Source organism: Ambystoma mexicanum, chromosome 1p, assembly GCF_040938575.1.
Source record: "Ambystoma mexicanum isolate Mex_15411 chromosome 1p, UKY_AmexF1_1, whole genome shotgun sequence".
Taxonomy (NCBI): Eukaryota; Metazoa; Chordata; class Amphibia; order Caudata; family Ambystomatidae; genus Ambystoma; species Ambystoma mexicanum.
In genome coordinates, this window is record NC_090921.1 from 1004086724 (window position 1) to 1004098760 (window position 12037).

General features: G+C 47.2%; 1 protein-coding gene across 3 annotated transcripts in view; it reads right to left on the minus strand.

Moving 5' to 3' along the window:
- The window catches only part of SF3B3 (splicing factor 3b subunit 3), a 702426-nt gene that overhangs the window by 216555 nt on the left and 473834 nt on the right, over positions 1-12037 (minus strand). For all 3 annotated transcript variants that reach the window (XM_069654935.1, XM_069654943.1, XM_069654952.1), the window contains exon 20: positions 10795-10948. In XM_069654935.1, the coding sequence (XP_069511036.1) occupies positions 10795-10948 (154 nt within the window). The remainder of the gene's footprint in view (positions 1-10794; positions 10949-12037) is intronic.

Genomic DNA, 12037 nt, shown 5'->3' on the forward strand with positions numbered 1-12037 from the left:
TGTGACCTATACTGAATGTGTATGAAGAGGTTTTGACTTCCCTAGAACTTCTGTTGGGTGTTCCAAATAAGGTTTATGCTTTGGTCTGTGAACCTTCAAAGTGTTGTGTTTTGATAATTGTGATTACATATACTGTGTGTTAGGGAGAATTCTCATAAATGGGTCATTTCCCTTACCTACAGAGTCCCTCAGCATCTTTGCTGGATTTCTAGAATTGATTTTTTTCACCTGGTAAGCGTGCGAGCCTTTTCCCCCCACTCTTACATTACACTGACTCCATTTTTCTGGGGCTGACTATTGTCCCCCAGAAACAGGTAAAGTTGACATTAACTTTATATAGTCACTTTAAACCACAGCCCCAGTACACCCCATCCTACATGGAGTATTGGAAAGGGTTAACTCTTACCCCTTTTTGTCCGTCTCTTGGAGCCTCGTTTCGCTCCCTTAACATTAAGACTTGGCTGGTGGCAGTGGTATCTACCCTAACATTTCTACTGCGGTTATCTTACATAACGTGGTAATGTTTTAGGCTATATTAGCCTCGAACATAAACCCGCTTGACCAAATACTTTTTATTTTGGTTCCAGCTGGGTTTATTAACCATTTCCTTTTGTTAAAGTCTCCCTCTTGTTTTTCTCTGCGCGTCAAACTGGGGAGGACTCCTTTGTTCGCTGTCTTTTGCAGGCTTCTGCACAGAAGCCCTCCTTAAGGCGCCTGATAGTCTAGGTAGGCAGGATGTGAGGGAGGGATCTTCGGACCCGTCATGGGTTGCCTTAGTAACCCGAGTCGCACTCTTGTCTGATTGGCTAAGCGGTGGCTGGCCTTGCCAGGCCAGCCACCCTGCTGTGTGATTGACAGCCAGGCTGTATGAATGGGGGAAAACTGCATAAAAAGCAGGTCTCTGGGACTGGAAGAGCTGAGTCGCCACTGGAACGAAAGAACCAAAGAGGACCTGGAAGAAGAGGACCCCTACAATAACTGAACCGCCCGGTGAAGCCCTGCTGCAGGTCCGAATCTCCAAATCCGACGACAGAGAAGATCCTCCAGGAAACCTCTTCCCTTGAGCTGGTTGGACCAACCAGTTCGCCCAAACTACAAGCCAGGACCCCTCCTCTGGTCGAATTCGCTGTACAGAGCTACAGTGGGCCGGATAGCCAGGAAGGTCGGACCCTGCTTGGGTTTTAAGGAGCGCACCTTTTATTCATTGTTTGGCGCTGCTGCTGGTTTCTTCCCTGGGTAGTGCAGGACCCTCCAGTCTTTCTACTTCTGATCAGTCCGACAGTCGCTTCACGAACCTGAGCCTGCAGGAACTACCAGTAACGTCTGCCTCAGCTACAGCCCCCTCTCCGCGTCAAGGTACTGTGCAAATCAGATTGTGCGTTTCGCTCAGCCGCGGTGAAAGTGTTTGAAATCTTTCTCCAATCCGAGGGCTTGTCCTCTTCTCTTTGAACTATCTTTTCTACCAACCAACCTCGTCCGGAATCTGTGCCACGAACTTTAACGCAAACTACCCTGAACTGTGTGATCTTGAGCAAAAGACTTGACCTATTAACTTTGGCCCTAAGCCTTTTCTAGCTGATCTCCTCACTGTAGTCTCTCTTGTTCAGTTGCCCCGAGTACTTACCTGTTGGTTTTTGCCTAATTGAGTAAATAAATATAAATTCTTTTACTTAGAAACCTTGAGTCAGTGTTTGCCTGAATCATAGTAATTGCTGACCTTTGTGTAGCAATTTGTACTACTCACTTACTCTTGAGATCAGTCTGGCTGCTCCGCTACTGCTACCACGATAACTGTAGTACGGGCTTGTACCAAAGGTGAAATTGTACTGTCACATGTTGTCTTAATTGTGTGTAGTGTTCCCAAAGGGTACTGCATATAATTCTGCCCAACAGTCCACATCCTGGCCAGATCCTGAACAGAGGTGTCGAGTCTCCCTTATCGTCGGCCATGTCCACACGGGGTAGACCTCAAGAATCTTCTGGAATACACCAAGAAGCAAAGTTCGACTAGAATTTGCCCTTGAGGGGCGTAGAAGCATCTGAAAACAGGTCCCCGTTAATCGGATGATGAAATCGGTGGAGCTTGAGACTCAATTGACCGAATAAAATAGAGAAAACTCTTTGAAAAAACGCAATACGCAGTAAAAGCTTGAGAGCTATAGCACGAGAACGCCCAACACTTGAACGTGTGGCTGCCAGAGGAGGGGCTTAGAGGACAGTCATTGGCTGGGGGCAGTATGACCCAGAGACCAGTGATTAGTAGAAAGACAGTTCAGAAACTAAACTCAAACCGATTTGCTCTTTACCGAGCATTCCCAGCCTGACAACAGGGAATATTCATGAGCATGTGAATCCATGTCAGACCCCCCATGCTGGAGAACCGTCCTGTAAGAAGGATCAGTATAACCAGATATTTCAGCATTTCCAAACTCTGTTTCTGGTGATGTTTCCCAGTTACTGGTTTCCTTTAATGTTTCCACAAGTTTCTGCATCTTAAGACTCATCTGGTGTGCCGCCAATGATCTCTGCCCGAATGACAGCAAGACTGAGATCCTCCTCATCAGCACACCTTCAACCCTCTTTCCCTCCACTCTCTGGCTGGCCACCCTTGGCCCCCCTCCTGCTCCCTCCTGTGAGGCTAAGAACCTCTGGGTTATCTTCGACTCCACACTCTCCTTCTCTCCTCACATCTCTGACGTCTCTAAGAAGTCAAACTACCAACTGCACCTCCCGGAGGTATTCTTCCTTTCCTCACCTTCCCCCCAGATGCTCACTGTCTCTAGAGCTCTGGTTCTCTCTCAGCTTGACTCATGCAACAGACTCATTCTAAATCTGCCTGCCTCTACTATCTGTCCTCTGCAACTCATCCAGAACAGGACTGCAAGACTTGTCCATGGCCCCAAGTCCAGGGATCCCATATCTCCAGCACTGATCTCTCCACTGGCTCCCAGTGGCTGCAAGGATCAAGTTCAAGACCCTTTGCATTGTCCACAAAGCCTTCTGGGGCATGGGATCAAAATATCTCCAGCTTTCTCTTCTGAAGTATCTTCCTACACTAGCTCTTCGCTCCTCCTCCAACTTCTTCCAGAAGGTCAGTCGCTTTTCCAAGCAACAAGCTGGGGGCAGATCTCTCTACTCGGCTGGCGCCTCCCTCTGAACAGCTTCCCTGCCTCTCTGAAACTTGAGCAGAACCATCTGTGGTTCCAGAAGCAACTCAAGACTTTCCAGATCTCTTGTCTGATACTGCACTGGTTACCTGGGTACCCTTCTGAACCACAGGCCCAGATCCCTGCCCTCCCAGTTGCACACCTGCACTGCCTGCTGGCAACCCTGCACTTTGGGCTGTATGTGCAACCCTACAGTCCCGCTACCTGCGCTATCTAATACTTGCTGCCTGCACTTAACCCCTGCACTGCCACTTTACTGGCCGCACTTTTTTTGTTGTAGTTTTAGCCTATGTCTTGCACTTTCTCCGCCTCATCTTCCCCCAGCACTTTTCCCCTCTCCTCTCCCCTGCACTTGCGCACTCTCAATGTCATTGGGCCTAGTAAGATTGTTGTCTTGTCTCCCCATGTTCCCCTGCCTTGCCTCATTGCGCCTTGAAACACCTGTCTATAGGCGCGATATGAATAAAATATATCATATATATCTGAAATGAATTTGGAGTTCCATATTCATACCCAAAAGGGGTCGATCCTCTTCCTCCTCATCATCATTAAAGATTGAATCCATCTGCCTAAAGAAATCAGGTCTTGAAATGGGTTGGAACAATTTAGGATCCTCAGGAATACACTTTACAACCTTTGAGAGCAAGGAATGCTCTGATGAGGCTGAAGGCATTGAAGGCTTCGAGGGCTTATTCGAAACTGGTCGACGAATGCGTCGGCACCTTATGTTGCTTCGAAGGCTCCGTTCAGTAAGAATTGATGTAGTAACACTTTGTGCGACTACACAACACGTATCTGCTTGGTATTAGGTAACCCCATAGGTCTGTAATACACAAGTTGGTAGTGTGAATGAGTAGCAAGGGATAATTTCACAAGAGGGATAAAGGTGAGCTGTAGAGCTGTCGCAATGAAATTCGCAAATAGAAGTATCCAAGTAACAAATTACACTCACAGTCTGTTATAAATAATCATAATTATTTAACATCCAGTTAAATAAGCATTCTTTAAAAAGGCAATTGGGTACCGTCACCTCCCGACTGGCTACATACTGAGGGATTTGAAACAGCAGGTTTTGAACCCTCTCGTTGGAGCGGGGAAGACGAGGCAGTCTTCTGTCCAAATTAGAGCCCCCAAAAATTGCTTGACTTGGCTGGGGTCTAGGCTGGATTTCTTCTCATTGATGGAGAATCCCAGGCTGAATAAGAGGTCTATTGTCTTTTGAGTGTTCAACAGCCATGTTTCGTAGGAATCCCCCGTTCTGAGCCAGTCGTTGAGGAAAGGATTAACTGGGATGGATTGCCTGCGCTGCCAGTACCTTTGTAAACACCCTTGGCGCCGAGGCAATGCCTAAGGGGAGTACTTTGAACTGATACGGCTTGTTCTCTATCATGAACCTTAGGTATTTTCTGTGCGCCTGCAACATAGAAACATGAAAATCTTCATCTTTCATGTTCAATGTTGCCATGTAATCCCCTGCGTCAGCAGAGGAATTACTTCCTGCAATGTGACCATACGAAACTTCTGTGGTTTGAATAATTTGTTTGCTGGGCGCAAGTCTACTCCAAGACGAACGGTGAGATCCTTTTTTGGTACAAGGAAGTACACTGAATAAATACCCTTGTTTACATGTAGAAGAGGGACGACTTCTCTGGCACCCTTTTCCTGCAGCAGGATGCGTAGGTATTTTGGCATCAGGCGTCTTGATCTCGGAGGTCTGAATCACGGTGGTCCGGAGAACTCTATACAGTAACCGTGGGCGACAGTTTTGAGCACCCACTGGTCTGTTATCCCCTCCCATGCATGAAGGAATGATGTTCGGCGTCCCTTGCCCGGGGAGGCATGGGAGGGGAACCGGATCTGAGGGTCATTTCTGACCCAAGGCCGGGGAGCCTTGAGGGGTTGAGTTACGACCCCTGCCCTTTCCACGGGTTTGTCCTCTAGGTGGATACAGGATGGCGGTGTTAGATCCCTGTCCGGAGGACCAGTTGTTTCCTGAACCATAGTGGTTGTGAGAAGAGCGAGATTGCCCACGAAAGGAACGAGAGCCACCCGCTCTCTGTTGGAAAGTTCTTTGGGTAATTTGGTTCAAGGTCTTGAGAGTCTCGTGTTACTTTTTTGCTGTCTCTAGCGCCTCATCAACAGCCTTGCCGAACAAGTTGGTCTCCTCCGCCGGCTTGTTGATTAAGGATGCGTAGGTTTCTGGCTTAGACCCAGAGTTTCGCAGCAAGGCGTGCTGTTTTAGTAGGGTACCCTGGGCTAAAGTCCTGCCCACTGTTTCAGCTGCGTCCAAGTATTTTTCAGAATATTGTGGTTCACCTGCTTGCCTTCAGATACAATCGAAAGTAGGCGAGCCCGCACCGGTTCAGGGACCTCTAGAAGCCCCTCCTGCAGCAGATTCATTAAACATCCGAATAGCTAGCCAACAGAGTGGTGTTGTTGGCTATGCGGGTGGAGAATGCTGCAGCAGCCACAACCCATTTTCCCCAGTGCATACAACTTCTTACATTCTTTATCAGGTGGTGCCTCAACTGTGGACAGGGGGACACCCACACTCTTCCTCGTCGTAACGACCAGGGAATCCACAGTGGCTTGCCCCCTAATTTAAGGGGGTCGGCAGGAGAAGGGCGAAAACAACTTCTCCACTCAGGGATTAACAGCCCTGGTCCAAGTGGGCGTTAACAATGAAGGGGCCAGGTGTCTCTTAATAGAATTAAGGATTGGGATAGCCTGACTGGCAGGAGGCTTCTCCTTTAGTATGTCTTCAACAAAGTCAGAATCTGGCACAGCCTCCTGTGTGGTAATTTGGAAGCGTTTGTTTGCCTCCTTTAAGATCGTGTTAAACGCCATCTGATCATCAACAGGTGATGCCCGACGGACTGGTGTGGAGGCAGGAGAGGCCATACCTAAGGTGCCAGGGTCCGGGGAAGCCCAAGGTTGATAGTCAACCGGCTGGTTGTCTTCCCAATCCTTCCGTCGGTAGGGTCCCAAAAGAGATCATCCTGTACATAAGGATTTATGGTAACCTCTTCATCAGTAAGGTCATAAACATCTTCATGAGGAGCATCAAAGGTCCTCCGAATCTTGGCGACAGGCGCATAAGGGCTCTCCTCACGAGGCCTTTAAGGAGCAAACCTTTCAGAGAAATCAACAAAACAAACTTCTCCAGCCTGTTCATGCCCCCGTTAGGGAGAATTCTCAAAAATGTGCCAATTACCTCCACCTTAGAGACCCCCAGCAAATTCGCTGGATTTTGAGGACTTGCTTTTTTTTTTTAACCTGGAGAGAGAGACCCTTTTTCCCACTCTCTCATGTATTTTGATGTGCGTTTTACTCTCGTGTTCTTGGTTTAAGGAGTTTTAGACAACTCCATAGGCATCATCTTTTCATGTGTGTTACACAGCACCCTCAGTGCAGTGACACAGGGAAGACTTTTAGGCTGTCCCAAGGTTTAAATACTTTCTCTGGGATAAACTACTGTTTCCCAGAGAAAGTAAAGTTAAATTGACTTTACTAGTCTTTTTAAATTCCTAGACCCAGCACACCCCATCTTATAATAGAGTGCTGGAGGGGTTATCCCCTATGTCTAGAAACCCATGTAGCAGTTAAATGCGACGCTTTCCTCTCGAAATGGCTGGTGGCAGTAGCTTAAAAACAAACTACCATGATTTTTCCCGACCGCGAACACCGGTACCTAAAAATCGTGGGCGCCATGTTTTTCAAGATGGCGCCTAAAGGCCCTTTGTTTAAACAGGTCCTGGTCTTTTTTTGCTATTTCTTTTTGGAAAGGTCCTTCTAGTGTTTGTCTCTGCGCGCCAAAATAGGTTTGGTCCCTTCGTTTCTATGCCTTTGGCGGGCTTCAGGACTGAAGACCGCGTCTGAGTGTCTGGGGTGGGCAGGAAGTGAGGGAGGTGCCCGAAACTCCATGTACTTAGTCTCCTAGGAGACCCAAATGCACTCTGGCGTGATTGGCTGCTGACTGTCCGGCAAGGACAGCCACCCTGCTGGGCGAGTAGCAGCAAGACTGGAATGAAAGGGAGAAAACTGTTTAAAAGGCGAGTCTCTTGGACTGGAAAGCAGAGTCGACCACTGGAACGAAAAAACTGAAGACGAGCTGGAAGAGGACGGCTGCTACAACTCCTGGACTGTTGATTTGCCCGGTGAAGCCCTGCTGCAGGTCCGAATTGCCAAGTTCATCTCGACAGAGAAGACCCTTCAAGGACGACTTCTTCCTTTAAGTTGGTGGGACCAATCAACTCGTAAGCCACCTGGATACCATTCTCGAAGCTGGTTAGGATTAACCAGGGAGAGGTACACGAGCTTGTGTGCTTGAATTACAGCTACTGGAACTAAAGGGACTCCATTTTGTCTGCGTTTTTTGACGATCACGTGCAGTGCAGGAGTCCCGACAGCCTCCCTCTTGTCCCCACAACTGAGGCTCAGGAACACTGAGATCTGCAGGATCTGCCAGGAACCAACGTCTTCTGCTGCATCTATTTCTTCATATTAAGGTACTGTGCCAACCCAATTGAGACAACTTACCCCTCGCAGTGAAAGTTTGTGGAACCTTCCCAACTTGCAGGGCTAATAATCAGGTTGTTACCAAACATATGATTCTTTTTCGTACAAACTACTTCTGAGAACTTTGGCAAAGACTTTACTGTTTACTTCAAGAACTACTCTTTCCTATCCAAGACACTAGTCCATTGACTTTGCCCTAGTCCTATTGAACTGAATCGAGCCCTCTAGTGAACTAAAACTATTTGCACTGCCTACGAACGCATTTGTGATCTGTTCTGCTAACTTGTGCCTTTATCCTCCTATTTAAAGTGACTGAAATGCCATTTTGCTCCTATTTCAGGGGAGCCAAATTTACTTAGAAACGTATTGGTTTGGTATTGAAGTGTATTTGCGCATGATATTAAGTTGCCTTATTCCAGTGAATGTTTTCTAAATGACTAATTAAAAAGTTTTACCAAGAAAACCTTGAGTGCCTCTACTTGAACCACTGTGATTGTAAGACCTCTGTGTAACCTCTTCTACTGTTCACATTCCCTCTTGAGATTAGCCTGGCTGCTCAGCTCGCTACCACAAAACTGTGTAGTACAGACTTATACCAAAGGTTGGTTTTGCTTACACCTGTAGTCCTAATTGTATGTGATGATCCCAGAGGGTACTGCATGCAATTCTGCCCAACAGGGAGCGAAGGAGGCAGCGGTGTAGGGCTCTCCAACTCCTCCACTGCCTGCTGCTCCTTGTCGGTCTCGTCGCCACTCCCGACAGCTCCCTCATCAGGGTCCCTCCCTCCTGTAGGCCTTGGCCTCAACAAATTTCTTCTCCAATATGTTCTGCGGAGTAGAAAGCTCCTCCTCAGAGGAGATGTCTGTGCCCAGCAGGACTACCGTGCCACCCCCTCCTTTTCGACCAGGTGAGACGGTTTCGGGGAGATGGGCATTCTTCTCCGGCGTCTTCTCTATGGGCTGGAACGAGAATTGCCTCTTGGCAGGCAGGGAAACTCACCTTGGGGACCCCATACCCTGCAAACCTGTGTCCATCGCTAGGGACGCCACCACGCCTTAAATGGACGGCTTTGCCGAGTGAATCTGGGCCTGCATGAACTAGGTCAAGCTAGGGGCCTACACACCTTGGGGGGAGGGTCAGCGCCGCGCTCCCCCTTGCCCTTCTCCGACTGGTCCATCCGGGGCTTCTCCATAAGCTTACCCGGGTGGTCCGACTTCCTCTTCTTCGCTGAACCAGAGCGTTGGCTCGTGGTCGAAGTTGCCGGGGAGGCTGTGCCCGCCCCGGCCCACGTGGAGCCTGTCGCAACAGCGCTCCCGGTGCCCTCAGACTTGCGGTGCTTGGCCTTATGTTGGGCCACTGTTGCCGGGGCGCCCTCAAAGGTCTTAAAAGACCGCTCAGATTTCTTCTTGTGGCTGGGGGAGGTATGCTGCCGAGACTCACCCGCAGCAGGGGCCTTGGCCTGAACCCACTCCGTGTGACGCCTGCGCCCATCCTTCTTGGTGCATGGGACCATCTCCTGAAAAAACGCACAGTCATCCTCCACATGCGTTTGGTCAGAATGCAGGCAGTAGAGGCACATGGAATGCCCATCGTCCATGTAGATGTTTTGCAGGCCGCATCCTGGACAAATCCTGAACAGAGGCGTCAAGTCTTCCTTCTCTGCCATGTCCACGCGGGATAGGCCTTGAAGCAGCTTCTGGAATCCTCCAAGAAGAAACGACAAAAAAAAAAATCACCCTGAGGAGCGCTGAAGAATCCGAATACGGGTCCCCGTTAATCGGAAGAGGGATCGATAGAGCTTGAGGCTCGATTGAACGGAAAAATAAATTAGAACTATTAGGGACATTTTTAAAAAAAAAATATTAAAAAATTAAATTCACTAAACGCAGTAAAAGCTCGACAGCCATAGCAGGAGGACTCCCAACACATGAACGTGCAGTACAATTCTGAAGATGGCTGCCAGAGGATGGGCTTAGGTAGAGGGCAGTCATTGGATGGGGGCAGTATGAACCAGAGACACGTGATTGGTTGTTAGGAGAAAGACAGTTCAGAAGTGAAACTGATTTTTTCTTTACCGAGGATTCCCAGCCTGACGACTGGGAATATTCACGATTATGTGAATCCATGCCAGACCCCATGCTGGAGAATTAAGGTTATTCCTTCTCTTTTTTTTGTATTTTCAATTGCTAAAAGATGTTATTCAATTAAATGAAAATATTTTTTTTTAAATAACTAGGTGATTGGTGGTCTGTGCCAATCTCTCAGACTAGAGAGTTTTGGGAGAGATACTAAGGGCCTGATTCATAGAGCATTTTTCTATGGGATTGCACCATTATAAACGGCTTCTGTGAAACAGGCCTCAAGTGTATCTCTATTCTGAAGAACTGTACTTACTTCAGGATATAGGAAAATAATCTTGAAGGAGGACCCTAAGAGTCCCCAGCAACAATGGCCATAAGGAGCTGTGTTCTGCAGTAGTAAAAACGCAGATGCCTTTAAGAGCTATGGAGCAGACAGACTCCATAATACAGATAGAATACAACGAATAGTTCCAAATGACAGAGCTCATAAGAATGAATGAGAGGATTGAAGAAAAAAAGGTCCAGAAGTCCAGTAAAAGTACTGGGGGTCTCTCTAGGAGAGGGGATGAAGCTTAAGAATGATGCAGCTCCCTAACAGTTGGTAAGCTCTAGACCCCACTTCACCCTTGACATTCCAAAGGCTTCAACACAACAGTTTAATTGCACCAAGAAATCCTACCAACAACCCTATCAAAATGTCAGCCAAAACTTAATACCTCTGCTTAGTTAATGTTGGTTACGATATGAAGTAGCATCTTTCTTTCCCTTTCTGAAGATTAACAAACAATGTAACTACACATTCTGTTGCTCAGACTCCACGGTCAAGTCCTACAGTTTGACTGTACAGAATGTAGATGGATCTTTGAGCCTCCTTGTGTTTCCCTCAAAGCATAGACAGGAGGCTAAACCCCACCATGTGCTTTTACGAAATCCCACCAAAAATTAAATCATGGTATGGCTCCAATTGTCTTATACGCTATGAATACGCGCACAACTCAATGCAAAATAATGATATCCTATGTGCTCACCTTGTGCAGCAACTCCAGCTTCTCGCCATCCACCAGCTTGTATGTGTAAATGAATCCCCCTGCAACAGAGCGTGGATTCAAGATCAGGTCTTTGGCAACACCAACAAGCACATGCCAATCATCGCCAGAGTTATTAAACTTGCAGACTGCGACGCTGAGGAGAAAACAAAGCACATGTTTCAGGAAACACAAAAGGATTAAAATAAATAAACTCTGCCAAGCAGGCTCAGAAAAACGAAATTGCATCAGAAGTTGACGGATGTTGTGCAACTTCACAGTTGACCCTAAAGAACGCCAAGACTTTCTGAAAGCTTTAACCACGACAAATAGCTTTACTCATTTGTAAAAGGACATAAAGACACTTTTTATAAAACCTACGATATATGTACTGTCCTTGTTAAACATAAAACTGTTATCCTGTATTCTCGTCAACCCCGCTCCCAGTTTAAGAATTATTCTTGATTGCTCAAGTCAAGGAAGGCTTAAGTGCTGGGAAAGATTTTCCTTATGCTGCTTTTACAGCCTCATTCCTTGCAACATCCAACATATTTGTTGACAAATTGGGGTTTCCTGACTTCTGGTTTTCCCTGGTAAGTGAAGTGCTTTTTCCACCCTACCTGCCACAGCAACCTTTCTTAGGACACTGCACTGGTGGACGCACTGCCCATTTTACCCTTCATCTGTATCTGAAGCCTAATGGCTAGGCCCCCATGTAGTTATCTAAATGTCTTCCACCTTTTACAGGGTGTCCCTACAGGATAGTGGCAGTGCTACTTTATTTTTAAATACAATATAAGTGCACCAACGTGTTTTTACGGCAATATTATTTTGTCCAGTGCTGTGGCCAAACCGGCAACCTCATGGGTTAAGCCAGGTCTAACCCATGTATTGTATTTGTTCATTTATATGGCGCTCCCAACCCTGAGGTATCTGGGTGCAGTACAGTTTAACAGTTACAGCAGGTACAAAGACAGTATTCCTTCTTTTCACTGGTAGGAATGGCCATATAAAGTCATGTCTCTTCATGGGCTCTATCCAAGGCACGGGAAAGGAACCAGTATGCATAGACAGTTTTGACTGGATTGGAGGTTTTAACTACACAATACACAGCCAAAACTGTGTAAGATCATGGACGTAACGGAGATGTTTCTGACGGATTGGATAACAACTCAGCGTTTGAAAGGTAAATATCTAGGGAGGCTGGGGTAGTTCACCCAGCCCAGCTTTGCCTAGATCAGGTGAG